Raw genomic sequence first — 18,746 nt, 5'->3', positions numbered from 1 at the left:
CGCGTTTTGACCAAAACGGCGTCGTTTCATGCACTGTTTATGAAAAAAAAAAAAAAAAAAACGGTGCCGTTTTGAAACGGCACCATCGTCTTCTTCCTTGCGCACGCAGAGAACAGGGGAGAAGAATTTTTTTCTTTTCCACTTTTCGCCGAACTTCTTTCCCGGATTTGGCGCAATAAGACGCCCGCATTTCACCCACTTGCCTCCTCCTTTTTATCCATTGATTGATAGTGGGTGGGGCGGCCAACAGTGGCCGCCCCACCGTGACGTCCTTCCCCTGTTTTTGCCTATAAAAACAGGGGAAGGAGTCCGAAGAAAAAAAAAAAAAAAAAGAGAGGGAGAGAAGGGGAAGGATTGAACGATAGAAAGAGAGTAGAGAGGCGAGAGAAACAGAAAGAAAAACATAAAAAAAAGAAGAAGAAAGAGAAGCGGCAGAGGAGAGAATAAAAGAAAAATCAAAGAGAAAGAGAAAGAAGGAGGACCGCCGCTGGAACCACCGCCTCCGCCAGCAGAACTACCTCGACGCCACCCCGGGTACCCTCCTACTCCCCGATCGTTTTCTTCTCTTGCTGCCCCGGCTTGCATTTTGCATGCAGAACGTGCTGATGCACAGTAACCAACCCATGCATTTGGGCCGGGTCCGGCCCATATAAATTTTTTTTTAAGTATATATTTTGTTTTTTTATCACTGTTTGCTTAATATCAGTCTGTATTTTACATCGCAATAATATAACTCCGGTATTAAAATACCCGGTTTTCGGCAAACATTCCAAAAGTATAAAAAAAATTATTAAAAAAAAAATGTTTTTGTGCATACGGCCAAGTGTCTCAAAAGCTAAAAAATCATTTTGTATTTTTCATACAGAAAAAAACAAACAAACAATGTTTTAGCATGCATTTTGGCTTTAATAACCAGTTTATTAAAGTCAAGAGAATATTGGTCAAAATTTCAAAAACACAACAAAATTTTATTTTGTTTATCTTTTAATATCCAGGGTATGACATTATACGTAATACATATTCCGAATAAATAATAGAACCTGGGATATGACATTACATGTAATGCGTATTCCGAACAATAATATTAACAACCACAACACGATTTTAGATTTTATCAGACATTAAAACAATGCAGCCTACCTTAGGTAGGGCGTAGTTGGGGTGCTAATACCTTCCCTTTACGCAACCAGTCTTCGTACCCGATCTCTAAAGACCAGTTAAGGTTCCTAGTAACCAGAATACTAGGTGGCGACGCCCTTTTCATTTTTTTTTATTGATAGGAGACAAGAATTCCTTGACTCCTATGTTTTGCCAGGAATAAAACCCTATACCAATTTTTTTTTTTCCTTGAGGGTGGACGATCGTCGCACCGCCGCACACGTGCGACAAAATGAATTAACAAACTGATCATGGAAGACCACCATATCAAAAGATGATTAGACATTGCTTCTTTTTGTTGTCTTTTAAAAAGCCTAATGCTCCACTAATTTCCTCACCCAAGGCATAAGATTTTAAAAAGAAAGGAAAAGAAAAACTGGCCCCTCTAAGAAGTGGAAAGTAAAAGGAAGGAAATGCTTGTGTTTATGTCTCTTTTACTTTCGAAACAATGAAAGCAAAAGCATTAGTAGGACAAAGTAAGTTTGTCATTTAATTTCTCACCATAACCTTCACATTTCAACTCTCAGCCATTTCTTTTCACACAAACTATCTCCCGGACCAGTTGTTGATTTTGGATCATTTCCCAATTGAGGACGAGAGACTACGGGAAAGAGGAGATTGGTTGTGGTGGGGATTGAAGCTGTGATTTGGGATCGGTTCACGATCTTCTGCTGATAGGAGGTTTATGCAGCAGACTTCAAGAGGTAAGAACCTGCTCTTATATCATGTAAAGAAAAAGATAAAATCAGAATAGAGAGAACATGAGCTAAAGCTGCATAAATTAGCAGCTTAATAAAAAGAATACAATTTAATGTGATGTTTTGAAAATAAAAGAGAATAGAAAAAGTCAACAAAACTCTTGGAGGCTTAGAAATAGATATAAATACATAAACGGTATTGTAGTAATTGAATTTATTACTTGATAAAAAATATAAAAATTAATTTATTATTAACTCAGTATTAAAAAATAAAATTTAATAAAAAAAACTCAATACTAAAAAATAAAAATTCAAAAAATATATTAAAAAAATAAAAATAAAAAACTAAAATGACTAATAAAAAAAACCAAACACATGACTCGTCCTCTTACAACAAAACTCAGGCACGTGCATGTGAGCCTTAGACAAGCCCACACGCCTTTGCAAGTAATTTTAATAAATAGAAATGGATTAATAAACAGTGGGCTCCATAGTTTCTATGGTTATTTCCTTAACGGCAAGGTCATCTCTAGACACCTTCCTTGATCGAATCAATTCTTTCTTTTGTCCCAACCCACAATCTTATGGTTATAATAAATATTATTTCCTTAGCTTGCAGATGTTGTTGTCCTTAGCCTACATCACAAGTAAAGCAAACTTCAAGTAAGGAATGTCTCTTTTTCCTTTATGGAGTGTGATGATGTATAGGGAAGTGGCAGAGAGCTTCCTTCATTCAACTAGTTATTTTCTCCTTTTCAATTCTTTTCGCTAATGTCCCCTTGAGAGACCATACCTACCTATAGTAAGATCACATACATAACTCCTTAGATAAATTATATTTGTGGTTGGAATCGATCGATAGATCAAATTAAGGTGTTATCAAGTGTGTGAGTGTCGACCAAGTGATCGTGCATGAACCTTCCATTCATATATAAGGTGAGTGTGTTTCTATTAATTCTAATTTATAATGAACTAACAAAAGCTTTGAGATAATGACTACAAGACTTATAAATCAACACTTTATTCATATTAAATAACAAAGATTAATTGACCCAATTTTTTAATATAAAAGAACCAATTTCCTAGAAGTCTTATATTTCTCTACCCTGCATAATTATACTATAAAAATTTATATTCTCATGTTATTTTTGAATTTTATGTGTCATGCATAATTATAATATAAATATTTAATTATATTTGTTGGTGGAAGCGATCTGGTATCATCCATGGAGATGTCTAAGTGATTATCCTGAACCTTTCATTCGTTTCTTTCTTTGCTAGGTAAGTACTTTTACACATTATTTTATTTTTTTTAATTATTTGATTGTTACTGTCTCTATATTATCAAAATGCAATGTTTTGAATGGGAATTAATTACTGCTTTAACTCACAAGCGTCAGTTAGTAAACTATTTTTGTTGGTATACTTTATACCTTGTCTTGTTGCTTTTGAAGCATAATTTAATTGTTTGCAGGGCTTTATTTATGTTATAGGTCAATCATATTACGGAAATGTGTGATACAGAGATGGTCATCATAGAAAATTATTTTAATTGCTTGAGTTTGATTCTTTGTTGAGTTTCCTTTAGTAATTCTCCTTTTTTGCAAGTCTTTTCTTTTGTTGATCTGTTTTTTTTTTTTAAAAAAAAAAAAAAAAGCTAAAAAAACTTTGACCAATTTGGTAAAAAAACCCAACTGTAACATAAAACTTGTCTTCAACCCATTTTAATCCAAAACACCTAGAAAACATTTAAGGAACCTTGTTAAATTAAGATATAATAATTTGACATAAAAATCAACCGTTTTGGTGGCTAAAATGCTCAACAACTTTCTCTCTCTAAAACAAAATATGGTGATCCTCTCTCTCTCTTACACAAAAAAAATTAAAAATAGAGGATAATAAAGTTTAATATCAAAATACAATGATAAAAAATTATAGGGACTAAAATGAACTTTGCAAACAAATTGCAAAGCCACAACTTATTTTAGTCGAGTTTTTCACTTCAGTCCTATGTCTTTCAATTCAACCCTCATCCTTGAAAAAAATATGCAATTAGGCTCTAATTTGGATTTAAAAGAGCTCAATTGTGAAAAAAATAATTGAGTGCCAAATTGGAAATTTTCAAAAAATTCACTATTAATATCCATAGTAAAATGAATATAAGTGAACATTGATGAAGAGAAAACTCCTTTCTCTTTTAATTTATACTATAATTTGGTATTGTGGCACATACTTTTTAAAAATATTCTTTATTTAAAAAAATTAAAATATTATATATGAATATACATTTTAGAATTTAATAACTAGTTTATTAAATTAATGTGAATTTGGTCAATATTTTAATAAACCACTATTTTTTAATTAACGAGAATTAATGGTTAAAAATCATGATATAAAATGCTATACCTATAAGTGAGGCTGATATTTGAAAATATTGGAGTTGACCAGAAAATCTTCAAAGTTATTCTAAATATTCATGATTTTTTATTGAGAGAAATTTTACCGTAATACACAAATTACGAAGAACTTTTTTTTTCTATGAATTTATCTGGGTACAAGAGTCCATAATAAATTATTAAACATCAAATTTATTCGTACAAGTAAATCCCAATCCTAAACTATAGATATATCAGAAAACCATCAAAATCTTTAAACCACATCTAATCACAAAGTAACTTACCTAGGTAAGGTGCGCTAGGAGTGTTAATATATTCTTTAGCCACAACTAGTCATTTACTCTCAAATCTGTAACAGGACTAGTATTCTCGTATTTTTAAGTGACCTTGACCTAAACAACTAGGTGACAAATTCAAATGACCCCCATGTCACGCGTCCATGTATGATAGCGACAATACATAAAAGATAACATGAGAATCCTCGTCACAAAATAAAAACATTTACAAACATTTTAATGAATTGTTTAAAATCACTATATTTTTTCTACTATATTGATTATATTAATAAGGTGTCAATTGTTTTTTGGTTGCAAATGGTAAAATTTATTACGGTGAGATGTTAATTAATTAAAATTAAATTTAATCATATTAAGTGTACGCTAATATGTTAAAGCGATATCATTTATCTTAAATAAATAACAAATGTTAATTTTGTATTGGATTAAGTTTAGATCCAACCAATATAAAATAAAATAAGAGGTCCAAGTGTATATGAAGCAGATCAACAGGTATGAAACTAAAGCCCCTTACTTGATGGAATCAATGCTATTGTTAGGTTTTTGGCTCTACCCATGAATTTCCTAGTAGTTTACAGTAACAGTACTATTTAATTATGCGGATTTTAGTCCATTCTTGCAAGAGTAGATGCGTTCATTTTCAGCTTTTTAATTTAAATAAGATTTATCATGCTTAACATTTATTATTTGCTAGCAATGGAGAATTCTTTAGCATTTTCAATTGAAAATTGAGGATTGAGATAGACCCAGGTTATAACCAAATCGAGTTTAAAAGAAATAAAAAAAGTCAAATAAGGGATCGTGCATGAACTAACAAAAACTTTGAGATAATGACTACAACACTAAATCAACACTTTATTCATGTTAAATAACAAAGATTAATTGACCTAATTTTTTTTAATATAAGTGCTTATTAAAGATCCTTCAGCCATTTTACAGTGAAACAATTTCCTAAAAGTCTTATATTTCTCTACCCTACTTGTTGCGTCAAGTGATTTTCTGAGATGCATGATTATAATATAAATATTTATATTCACATGTTATTTTTTTAATTTAAGGTGTCATGCTGGCTAAACTTTTTTATTAGCATTTGCATTAGAAATACAACAATTTCGTTAATAGGTGACTGAGACTTGATGCTGTACTATTTGCTTAGAAGATTGAAACAAATATCAAATAGAAGAACAATTTCATGTTTTCCTAGCAGAATCCTTTGCTGAATGGTTCATCTCTTGTTCAATGGTCTTTTTTAAGCAGGTACCTTGCTAGCGATCGCTAAAGTAACAAGTAAAAAAATTAGGTCAATTAATCTTTGTTATTTAACATGAATAAAGTGTTGATTTAGTGTTGTAGTCATTATCTCAAAGTTTTTGTTAGTTCATGCACGATCCCTTATTTGACTTTTTTTATTTCTTTTAAACTCGATTTGGTTATAACCTGGGTCTATCTCAATCCTCAATTTTCAATTGAAAATGCTAAAGAATTCTCCATTGCTAGCAAGGAAAATTCTCGATTTTTTTTTTTAAGAAGTTATTCTCTAGCATTTTGTTCCTGTGTAATATTGACACATTGGTAGTAGAATCTTTGCGAAAACTGTTGATATTGCCTAATGGAATAGAATTATTACATGAACATCTCATTGCCTGAAGATCTCGTTAGATATATTTATAGTTATTTAAAGATTTATTATTTAAAAATTTAATTTTTTTAATTTTAAATAATTTATTCAAAATTAAGTTGTCACAAATTACTTAATCACAAATCCACAAAAACTTCCAATAAAAATTCTTTTAAAATAATCTTAACTTTCAGCCTTGCTTCCAACCTGAGCTAAAACGGAAACTCGATTCTTTCGACTTTTTTTTTTTTTTTTTTTTTTAAGTTATTCTCTGCACCATAAGAAAAAAGTTAGTCTCTAGCACCACTAATTTCCTCACCCAAGGCATAAGATTTTAAAAAGAAAGGAAAAGAAAAACTGGCCCCTCTAAGCACCATCCCGTTCGCAATCCAATATTACAAAGAAGTGAAAAGTAAAAGGAAGGAAATGATTATGTTCATGTCTCTTTTACTTTCGAAACAATGAAAGCAAAAGCATTAGTAGGACAAAGTAAGTTTGTCATCTAATTTCTCACCATAACCTTCACATTTCATCTTTCAGCCGTTTCTTTTCACACAAACAATCTCCCGGACCGGTTGTTGATTTTGGATCCTTTCCCAATTCAGGACGGAAGACTACGGGAAAGAGGAGATTGGTTCAGGATCTTCTGCTGATAGGTTTATCCAGCAGACTTCAAGAGGTAAGAACCTGCTCTTATATCATGTAAAGAGAAAGATAAAATCAGAATAGAGAGAACATGAGCTAAAGCTGCATAAATTAGCAGCTTAATAAAAAGAATACAGTTGTATGATTTTACAAATGTATTCATAGGAGATCTTAGCCTACATGAACAGCATAACACCACATGCACAAGCCTCTTTATTTGAAAGTTACAGCACTCTGGATGCCATCAAAAACCTAGTTCTTTTATTATTATTACAATTATTATTAATTTGTATAATGTAATAGGTCAATCAAATTACTTGAGTGTGACACAGAAATGCTTCTCATAGACAATTACTTTTATTTTTTTGAGTTTGATTCTTTGTTGAGTTCGTTCCAGTAATTCTACTTCTTTGCAAGTCTTTTCCCTTGTTGATCTGTTTTTTTTAAAAAAAAACAAAAGATAAGAAAACGAAAAAAAACTGACCGATCATAGCTTAGGTTAATTATATTTGTTGTTGGAAGCGAGCTGGTATCATCCAGGGAGGCGTCTATGTGATTATCCTGAACCTTTCATTCGTTTCTTTATTTCTCTGTCACTGTCTCTATATTATCTTAATTATGTCATCAAGATGCATTTTTAATGGGAATTACTACTTCAACTCACAAGTGTCAGTTTGAACCTTGCCTTGTTGCTTTTGAAGCTGGATTCCATACAGAGCTAGAGGCCTTCTCCTTTTCTTCCTCCCGCTATTTCATTGATTGCCAGTGCTTTTCTCACATATTTTCCCAAATTAAGGTAATGAAGTTCCTATTCCCATTCTCTCTGCGCCTGTTTTACTTGTAGTGACTCACTCTCACGTTCTGTATCCTTATTTCTTTGATTTTCAGACCTGTGGAAAATGGCTCTTGAAAGTGTGGGTGGATCCGTTATATCTAAGATAGCAGAGCTCATGGTGGAACCAGTAGGAAGGCAGTTCCGTTACATGTTCTGTTTCAACAATTTTGTTGAAGAATTCAAAGAACGAAAGGAGAACCTTGCTTTAGCACTAGATGGTCTGCAAAAAGATGTCGAAGCTTCTGAAAGGAATGCTGAAGAAATTAAGAAAGGTGTCAAAAAGTGGCTGGAAGATGCAAAAAACGAAATTGAAGTTGCGAAGCCTTTGGAAAATGAAATAGGAAATAATGGCAAATACTTTACTTGGTGTCCAAACTGCATGGGACAATTCAAGTTAAGCAAGGCACTGGCCAAGAAGTCGGAGACTTTCAGAAAACTTTTAGAAACAAAGTTTACAAAAGTGGCCGACAAAGCTCCTCCTCAGCCCATAGAATTTCTCCCATCGAAGGAATTCACGCCCTCAGAATCTTCAAAAGAAGCTTTCAAACAGATTATGGAAGCTCTCAAAGATGACAGTGTCAATATGATCGGACTGTACGGAATGGGAGGGGTGGGTAAAACCACCCTGGTAAAAGAAGTAGGCAGGAAAGCCAAAGAGTTGCAGCTGTTTGATGAACTTTTGATGGCTACGGTGTCGCAGAATCCAAATGTCATAGACATTCAGAACCGAATGGCAGATATGTTAGGTTTGAAAATTGAAGAAAAGAGTAAAGAAGGGAGAGCAGCTCGATTATGGAAGAGACTGCAGGGAAAGAAGATGCTAATAATCCTAGATGATGTTTGGGAATATATTGACTTGAAAGGGATAGGAATCCCATTTGATGTTGATCACGGGGGTTGTAAAATTCTTCTAACAACACGTCGTCAAGGCGTATGTTCTTCAATGGTGTGCCAGCAAAGAGTGTTGTTAAGTCCCCTAACTGAAAAAGAAGCATGGGATTTATTCAGAATCAATGCAGGTTTACGTGATGGGAACTCTACCTTGAACACAGTGGCAAGGGAGGTTGCGAGAGAATGCCAAGGCTTGCCTATAGCACTTGTGACAGTGGGAAGGGCGCTAAGAGATGCATCTGCACTTCAGTGGGAATCAGCGTCTAGACAGCTCAAAGAATCTCAATTTGCGCGCATGGAACAAATTGACGAAAAAAATAATGCTTATACATGTCTTAAGTTGAGCTATGATTATTTGAAGCTCGAGGAAACCAAGTCATGTTTCGTGCTATGCTGTTTATTTCCAGAAGACTATGACATTCCAATCGAGGACTTGTCGAGATATGCAGTTGGCTATGGGTTACATCAAGATGCGGAGCCCATTGAAGATGCAAGGAAACGAGTTTATGTGGCCATCGAAAACCTCAAAGATTGTTGCATGCTGTTGGGCTCTGAAACTGAAGAACATGTGAGAATGCATGACCTTGTTCGTGACTTTGCTATTCAGATAGCATCATCAGAAGATTATGGATTCATGGTAAAGGCTGGCTTAGGGTTAGAGAAGTGGCAATGGACGGGTAAAAGCTTTGAAGGTTGTACAACAATTTCGTTAATGGGCAATAAACTAGCTGAACTTCCTGAAGGATTGGTATGTCCACGGCTCAAAGTTCTATTATTAGAAGTGGCTTATGGTTTGAATGTTCCAGAGAGGTTTTTTGAAGGGATGAAAGAAATTGAAGTTTTGTCTGTGAAGGGAGGGTGTTTGTCATTGCAATCACTCGAACTCTCAACGAAACTTCAATCGTTGGTGTTGATCTGGTGTGAATGCAAGGACCTCATTTGGTTGAGAAAGCTACAGAGACTTAAGATTCTTGGTCTTATGTGGTGCTTATTCATTGAAGAATTACCTGAAGAAATAGGAGAGCTCAAGGAGTTAAGGTTGTTGGATGTGACAGGTTGTCGAAGCCTAAGAAGGATCCCTGTGAATTTGATTGGAAGGTTGAAGAAGTTAGAAGAGCTGTTGATCGGGCATCGCAGCTTTAATGGATGGGATGTTGTTGGATGTGACAGCACAGGAGGAATGAATGCAAGCCTAACAGAACTAAATTCGTTGTCTCAGTTAGCCGTATTATCATTGAGGATACCGAAGGTTGAATGCATTCCCAGAGATTTTGTTTTTCCAGTTAGCTTGCGCAAATATGATATAATATTAGGGTATGGGACTGATGCAGGACAATACCCATCCTCGAGAAGATTAAGTTTGTATGGTACATCCTTCAATGCGAAGACATTTAAGCAATTGTTTTTACATAAATTAGAATTTGTAAAAGTGATAGATTGTGAGGATGTTTTCACTCTGTTTCCAGCAAGATTGCGGCAAGGTTTAAAAAATCTAAAGGAGGTGATTCTTTACAGCGGTGAATCATTGGAAGAGGTATTTGAATTGGGTGAGGCTGATGAAGGAAGCAGTGAGGAGGAGGAGATGCCGCTGCTGTCATCCTTAACAACTTTAGAGCTGTCATGCTTACCTGAGCTCAAATGCATATGGAAGGGGCCCACCAGAAATGTCAACCTCCAAAGTCTTATTAATCTGGAGTTGTATTCTCTCGACAAACTGACATTTATCTTCACAACATCCCTCGCTCAGAGTCTACCAAAGCTAGAAAGCCTTCACATAAGTAGTTGCGGTGAATTGAAGCATATTATCAGAGAAGAGGATGGTGAAAGGGAAATAATTCAAGAGTCTTACTTCCCAGAATTAAAAACTCTCCGTGTATCTATCTGTGATAAACTGGAATATATCTTTCCGGTCTCTTTGTCTCATAACAAAGATGACAGCATCAAGTTCCCTCGGCTAAGAGAATTGTCTCTTGGGTTCAGATCAAATTACAGCTTTTTAGGTCCAACAAATTTTGATGCTCAATTGCCTTTGCAAAACTTAACCATTGAAGGCCACGAAGAAGTGGGTAATTGGTTGGCACAGCTACAAGTACGTACTTTATATTTCTCCACTAATTTAAATTGTCAATTGCGATAATTTATTCTTTCTTCCTCCCTATTTCTAAAAGTAAAGTAATTGAAAAATGCTTATTTTTATTTTTTATGATTTTTTTTATCTAAACATATATAAATATAAGAATCTTAACTGCCTCATTGTTGTTTGCGTTATTAAAAATTAATCATATGGAAGAACATATTATCTGTTAGATATAACTGCCTCATTTGAAATATATTATCTGTTAGATTTAACTGCCTCATCGTTTACGTCATTTATATTATCTGTTAGATTTATTCTTTCTTCGTCACTGCTTATTTTTTTGTTTTATCTAAACATATATAAATATAAGAAACTTAATACCAACAATTAATCATAGAAATCATATTAGCTTATTTTGTGTTGGAATATTTAATTCAATTAAAATATCTTTAAAAATTCATTAACTTTATAACTAAAATAAAAATATTAGTTACTATTTTTATTTTTATTTTTTACATGAAACTAATTATTAGGCGTTGTTTTAACCTTTTTTCGCAAAAATCTAATTATTATTCAACTTATCTCTAATTAAGAAAAAAAACTGAAATAATAATATGTAATCTCTAAGAAGTATTTAATCCTTTTTTTTCTCCTATTTATACATCATATAATTTTTTTTTATGAGAGTGAAAAAATATAAAATTGTTCTCTGATAAGATGGCCGTCCATGGACAGCAAAACGGCTTCTTACAAAGATTAGAAATTGTACGAGTGAAGGATTGTGGGGATGTTCGCGCTCCATTTCCAGCAAAATTGCTGCAAGCTTTGAAAAATCCATGGAGGGTGGAAATTGAGGACTGCAGATCATTGGAAGAGGTATTTGAATTAGGTGAGCTGCCTGATGAAGGACGCAGTGAGGAGAAGGAGCTGCTGTCATCTTTAACAAAGTTACAGCTGCAAAGGTTACCTGAGCTCAAATGCATATGGAAGGGGCCCACCAGACATGTCAGCCTCCAAAATCTTGCTCATCTGAACTTGGATTATCTCGACAAACTGACATTTATCTTTACACCGTCCCTCGCTCAAAGTCTGCCAAAGCTAAAAAGACTTGAGATAAGTAGATGCGGTGAATTGAAGCATATTATCAGAGAAAAGGATGGTGAAAGGGAAATAATTCCAGAGTCTCCTCGCTTCCCCAAATTAAAAATTATCATCATAGAAGAGTGTGGTAAACTGGAATATGTCTTCCCTGTATCTGTGTCTCCAAGCCTTCTGAACCTGGTTAAGATGCAGATTTATGATGCTGACAATTTAAAGCAGATATTTTATAGTGGAGAAGGAGACGCACTGACCACAGATGGCATCATCAAGTTCCCTCGGCTAAGTGAATTGGATCTTTCTTCCAGATCAAATTACAGCTTTTTTGGTCCAAAGAATTTTGCTGCCCAATTGCCTTCTTTGCGAATTCTAAAATTTGATGGCCACAAAGAATTTGGAAATTTGTTTGCACAGCTCCAAGTACGTCCTTTATATCTCTCAAATAATGTTGATTTCTTCCTCCAAATTTTTGAAACTGAAGTAATTGATAATTTATTCTTTCTTCCTCCCAATTTCTAAAAGTAAAGTAATTGGTTTGATTTGTTTTTAATTATATAACAAACATAGTAGCTTATTTTTATTTTTTATGATTTTTTTATTCTTTATTGCTCATTGTTGTTTGCGATATTAATACCAAAAAGTAATCATAGAAATCATATTATCTGTTAGATTTAATATATAAGAACATAAATTGTGTGTTCAAGTATTTAATTCAATTAAAATATCTTCAAAAATATTAGTAACCATTTTTCACAAAAATCTAATTATTATTCAAATTATCTCTAATTAAGAAAAAAAATGAAACAATAACATGTAATCTCTAAGAAGTATTTAATCCTGTTTTTTCTATTTTTTTCTCCTATTTATACATCATATAATTTTTTTCTTATGAGAGTGAAAAAATATAAAATTGTTCTCTGATAAGATGGCCGTCCATGGACAGCAAAACGGCTTCTTACAAAGATTAGAAATTGGACGAGTGGACGATTGTGGGGATGTTCGCACTCTATTTCCAGCAAAATTGCTTCGAGCTCTGAAAAATCTAAAGGAGGTGACTGTTGACAGCTGTAAATCATTGGAAGAGGTATTTGAATTAGGTGAGCTGCCTGATGAAGGACGCAGTGAGGAGAAGGAGCTGCTGTCATCTTTAACAGAGTTACGGCTGCAAAGGTTACCTGGGCTCAAATGTATATGGAAGGGGCCCACCAGGAATGTCAGCCTCCAAAGTCTTGCTCATCTGAAGTTGGATTATCTCGACAAACTGACATTTATCTTTACACCGTCCCTCGCTCAAAGTCTGCCAAAGCTAAAAAGACTTGAGATAAGTAAATGCGGTGAATTGAAGCATATTATCAGAGAAAATGATGGTGAAAGGGAAATAATTCCAGAGTCTCCTTGCTTCCCAAAATTAAAAACTATCATCATAAAAGAGTGTGGTAAACTGGAATATGTCTTCAATGATCAAGCTTCACCTATCAACGTTGAGAAGGAGATAGTGCTTCCTAATCTAAAGGAGTTGTCGCTAGAACAATTATCAAGTATTGTCTGTTTTAGTTTCGGATGGTGTGATTATTTCTTATTCCCTCGTTTGGAGAAGTTGAAGGTCCATCAATGTCCAAAGCTTACCACAAAATTTGCTACTACACCAGATGGTTCAATGAGTGCTCAATCGCAGGTGCTGCTGATTTGACTTGATTTCTTACCTCTCTTTTAATGTGTTTGTCTCTTGTTTCGCTCAATAATATGATTTACAAGTTAAAATGAGCATGCCATGCTTGAATTGGTTTACAGGTATCTGAGGTATCCGAAGTAGCTGAAGATTCAAGCATTAATATAGAGTGGACCAGAAATAACGGGTGGAAAGAAGTAGTAGTAGTAGAAGAAGAAGAAGATGATGATGATGATGATGATTGCTAGTCTAATAATTCTTTCTTGCCCAAACCAGGTGATATAGCTGCAATTATTTATCCTCTCCTTTACCCTGAAATTTTAATGGTTGAATTAAATCATGGATCGTCTTTTTTCTTCATGTTTGCATCAGGCAAGGTTGGTTAGCTGTTACATGATTTCAAGATTGGTGCTGCGAATATGTTTTTGATTGGTGGAACCTCAAAAATATGAAGTAAGGGCGTATGTTTGCTTGCCCATTTGTGTTTCTTTTGGTTTAATGTGTGGACTTTCATGCGTTCTCCTTGATACTGAACTCTTTGTTTGATGTTCTGTTTCTAATGCATAATGCATTATTAAAAATGTCATTGGATGAGTATGTGAATATATTTGGGCATTCAAATCTCAAGATGAATGAGACTTTGTTCAAAAGTTTGATACTGATATCATGTTTTACTAGCAGAGCAATCTTATGTTGAATGGTTTTTTCGAGCAAATACCTTGCTGGCTTCCATTAATCTTCTATCTTTCTTTTCTGATCAAACTCAAGAACTAAAATACAAGTAAAATAAAGTTTTGTATTAAAAAGATTCATTTCTAAACTAACAGGGCCAAAAAGAAAATTTATCAAAATTACAAGGCATGGAGGGGTTGACACAATTTGTTTTTTTAAGGCTTCCTATTTTTTTTTTCATGTTTTAATTTTGGTCTTTTTATTTTTATTTTTTCTCAAATAATATAATCGATTTCTTTTTTGTAAAGTCGGGCACCAAACCAATGGTGCGGCTTTTTATTTAGTTCTAGATGCTTATATAAAATTACTGACTTTAAATTCCAATTAACACAACATTGAAAGATTATTTTTTAAAAAAAAAAAAAAGTAAATGATCAAAAGCAAAAAACAAAAGGCAAAGTTGACACCATATTTTTTTTTTAAATTGGTTTTTTATTTGTTTCAATTTTGATCTTTTCATTTTCAATTTCTTACAAATAACAATTTTATTTTTTTTTGTCAAATTAAGCATCGTTATAATATCAAGATGTTTTACTGAGAGCAAGATAACCATAAAAAAGACAAATGAAAATACATTACCCGTCTCAAATCTTAATCAATTCATCATCAAAGATCATTGATAAAAAAAAAGACAAAAAAAGAGAAAGTAAACATTGTGTGAATTCACAGTATTTTCTCTCGGAGACTATTGTTTCAGTCGATCTCTTTTAGGTTTCTATTAATATATTTATTTATTTTATGTTTTTTTAATAATGAATAGGTAAGTTATATCTAACTAATAATATAACACATTGCTTCCTACATCCACATATACTAAAAAGACACTCACTATAGCTATATTAGTAGTTATTTGACTCGCACTTTACTATAGGTCAGAAATGTTTTTTAGCAAAATAAATAAATATGAATGCTTTTCAAATGTATTTTTAACAAAAAAAAAAAAACCCTAATCATAAATACAAAAAAAATTATTTCGAAGGTCATTCTCTCATTTCTCTCCTTTTTAGTTTGGTGAAGGAATATGGGTCTAGAATGAATCTTGAAATCTTGATCTTGCATTTTGAAAACAAAAATTATTTCGATGTGAATCTAAAACAATTTGCTTTTGAAATCTTGCAACTCCTTGATTATTTTCTTTCTTGGAAAAGAGGTTATTTGCTCTTGTGTTTGGCAATGAGATCTTCAGTAAAAATACATCATGAGATGACCTTTTGTTTCAAAGTGAATGGTTCGAGAAAACGCTCGAGGTTTTGTATGAGAAAACGCTCTTTTTGAATCATTAATTTTTTATCAGCATGAATAATAATGAGTAGTTTATTCTTGATGTCATGAATCTTATGAAAAAAGTATTCTTTGCATTTTGAGAGCATTGTCTATTGTTTTAGGTCGCTTGCATGCTTGATTAGAAAGGACTTCTACAGGCACGTAACGTAGGCTGTGGTTCTTGGCTATGAAAGAAAAGGATTCATAAGGCCCAAAGAGTGTTTCAGGGTTTCAAAGACCGAGGATCACTATCAACAGTTTGACTCTTGACGTCATTCACATTTTATTTTGCCGTTCTTCTTGATTTGCTGCTTCTTCTCTTTTTCTTATTGCTTTGTAAGGACATACTCACTTTATCTTGGAAGTCACTTTTTCTAGTGATTTGAGTATGCCCCTAGCATTTAAGTTTCTTGAGCTTTTATGCTTTTTTTGGCTTTCTCACGGCTTTTTCTCTTTTCTCATTGAAATTTTCTCTTGCCCCTAGTGTGGGGTGTGATCTTAGTCAGGATTTTTTTCATGAAAGAAAAATTATTCAGGCTCAAAAGGGGATCACAAGGGATGTACTTATTTCAGAACGTGAAAGGAATAACAAAGATGACCTTTCCTCATTTCAAGCGCAAGCAGTTAAGATCAATAAACTTTGACCTCATCCGGTATGATGGTTTGGTCTTTGCAAAGATACATTTCATGAGTCATGAGTAACGAGTTCACTACATACCATTATTCATACATTTAAAAACACATGATTCAAGAGTTATAGGGTAAGGGTGTTTATTCATTTCTTTTTTCTTTTTTTCCTTTTTTTTGGTTTATAATTTAGTCACCTCAATGATAGAGTTGCTTGTTTCAATTGTCATTCTACAAGTAGAATGTTAAAAATATCATTTTTGAATGAACATCAAATTATTTTTTAAATCAAAATGCCAGATCAATTTTTTCAAAACTCCAATAGGGAAATGGATTTTGGTACAAGAGATGAATTGCGTCTATGAGATCACGCGAGGCTTCAAAGGTGTATTCGTAAGTTCTTATAAGAAAACTCTCTTAAGAAGATGAATAATGCTTGGTCATAAACACGATTGAATGAGAAACTCATTATTTCATTGAAACTTTGGAAAAGAAGTTTAACAACAAAGATCTTATGCCAACATGAATACTGGCATGATAACACATAAAGGGGCTAAACATTTAGTGATCACTGATTGGAATTTCTTGAATCTTTCAATCATTCATTTTCCTCAACAAAGACATCTTTTCAACACTTAGTTGCAGTCACATGCAGACCATTCTCGACCTACTATCACCATAGCTTTATTTTCAAAATAGTTGATATCTTGGAGTCGGTGCAAAGAAGTTAATTGTAGGAACGGTAAGTGTCTTGGCAACCCCCTTCAGTGTCCTTTCCTTTTTCGGTGAAACCATTCTTTTCAGTCGAATCAACAATTTTACCTAACTCAATTGCTTGTTCAATCCTCTCAGCTATAATAACCAGGTCAATAAAATGTTGTGCAGAGCTTCTAACCAAGTAGTCAAATTACAGAGCTTTAAAAGTGTTGGAAAATAAACTAATCATCTCTTTTTCCAAAATGGAAGGATTAACTTGTGAAGCTACCTTACTCCATCTCCGGGCGTATTCTCTTATGGACTCCTTGTTGTTCTTCTCCATAGCTTGCAAGCTTAACCGATCAGGCCCCACGTCTATATTGAACTTATATTGCTTCATGAAGGCATCAACTAAATCCTTCCATTTTTTAACCTTGGTATTATCCAATCGCAAATACCAAGTGAGGGCTGCGCCACTTAAGCTATCTTTAAAGAAATGAATCAACAATTTCTCATCATTAACCACCTCGGCCATTTTGTTGCAGTATGCTTTGAGATGAGTTATAGGGCATTGAGTTCCCATATATTTAATGAATTCTGGCACCCTAAACTTCTTAGGAATGACTACGTTAGGTACCAAACACATATTGACAGGAAAACTGTGTACCGGACTTTGTGGTTCAGCTGCTGGCATAAACACTGGACTTTGTGGTTCAGCTGCTGGCACAATCGGTTCTTCTATAAGTACTGTTGGTACTTCTTCACCTTCAAGGATCAAATCAGTGTTGATCCATCTGACTGCTTCTTGATCATCATTCCATGCCCAAGATTTATCTTCTTCAAAGATAACATCTCTACTCGTAATCACCTTCTTCGTGATGGGATTATACAGCCTATATCCCATCCTTCTTTCACCATATCCCACAAAGATGCATTTCTCGCTCTTATCATCGAGCTTTCTCCTTCTTGCATCTGGGATCTTTGCATATGCCACACAACCAAAGACTCGTAGATGAGTAACACTTGGTTTGTGACCACTCCATGCTTCTTCTGGAGTAATACCTTGCAAACTTCTAGTTGGGCAGCGATTCAACAGATACACTGCACATGATACAGCTTCAGCCCAGTATTGCTTGGGCAGCTTCTTTGCTTTGAGCAAACTTCTGGCCATGTCAAGAATCGTGCGATTCTTCCTTTCTGCTACACCATTCAGCTGTGGTGTATAGGCTGGTGTCGTCTGATGTTTGATGCCTTGTTGTGTACAGAAGGCTTCAAAGTCATTTGCTGTATATTCTCCTCCTTGATCAGATCTCACTGTTCTGATCGTATAACCAGTTTGCTTCTCCACAATTGCTTTAAAATCTTTAAAACAATTGAATACTTCTGACTTCCTCTTCAGAAAGTATATCCACGTCTTTCTACTAAAATCATCAGTAAAAGTGAGGAAGTACCTATTTTGTCCAGTCGACATAGGCGTTATCGGGCCACACACATCTATGTGTACTAACTCCAGTGGCCTCTTTGCTCTCCAGTTGACTTCTTTGGCAAAACTGGATCTGTGATGTTTGCTGAGGACACAACTCTCACAGACTTCTTCTGGATGATCAATGTGAGGCAAACCTTTGACCATCTTCTTGCTTGCTAGCATCTTCAAACTCGTGAAATTCAGATGTCCAAGCCTCAGGTGCCAAAGCCATTCTTCACTGTTGGTGATGGCACTCAAGCACCTTGCTGCATCATACTGGATGTTCAAAGGAAACATCCTATTCTTGGACATTTTCACGTAGGCCATTAATCTCCAATTGTTGTCTCTAATTGCTAGATGACAATTCTCCGAGTAAAAAGTATAGCCTCTCTCCAAAAATTGACCTAAGCTGATTAGGTTCTGTTTTATGGCTGGGACATAATAGACATCGGCGATGTAGCTGGAATCGCCATTCTTCATCTTGACTGGGATGTTGCCTTTACCTTTGAATGGAACCTTTGTGGTATCTCCAAAAGTAACTAGACCTTGCTTGGTCTCATCTAAATTACTAAATAACTCTCG

At 34.2% G+C, this 18,746-nt stretch overlaps 1 protein-coding gene across 3 annotated transcripts; it reads left to right on the top strand.

The window, feature by feature from the left end:
• Positions 1 to 1,403: 1,403 nt before the first annotated feature.
• Positions 1,404 to 13,984, top strand: LOC118038538 (disease resistance protein At4g27190). Of its 3 annotated transcripts, none has more exons than XM_035044919.2 (6): positions 1,404 to 1,862; positions 7,513 to 7,607; positions 7,700 to 10,626; positions 11,350 to 12,132; positions 12,656 to 13,387; positions 13,504 to 13,984. In XM_035044919.2, exons 3-6 carry the CDS (start codon positions 7,711 to 7,713, stop codon positions 13,627 to 13,629), a joined length of 4,557 nt encoding a protein of 1,518 aa, XP_034900810.1. In that variant the 5' UTR covers positions 1,404 to 1,862; positions 7,513 to 7,607; positions 7,700 to 7,710; the 3' UTR covers positions 13,630 to 13,984. The 3 variants fall into 3 exon arrangements, with proteins under 3 accessions (XP_034900810.1, XP_034900817.1, XP_073260103.1); XM_035044926.2 differs by lacking the exon at positions 1,404 to 1,862 and adding an exon at positions 6,800 to 6,845; XM_073404002.1 differs by lacking the exons at positions 1,404 to 1,862; positions 7,513 to 7,607 and adding an exon at positions 6,815 to 6,845.
• Positions 13,985 to 18,746: the final 4,762 nt, after the last annotated feature.

The sequence above is a fragment of the Populus alba genome, chromosome 1, assembly GCF_005239225.2.
Source record: "Populus alba chromosome 1, ASM523922v2, whole genome shotgun sequence".
Classification (NCBI taxonomy): domain Eukaryota; kingdom Viridiplantae; phylum Streptophyta; class Magnoliopsida; order Malpighiales; family Salicaceae; genus Populus; species Populus alba.
This window is presented reverse-complemented; position numbering and strand designations above follow the sequence as displayed.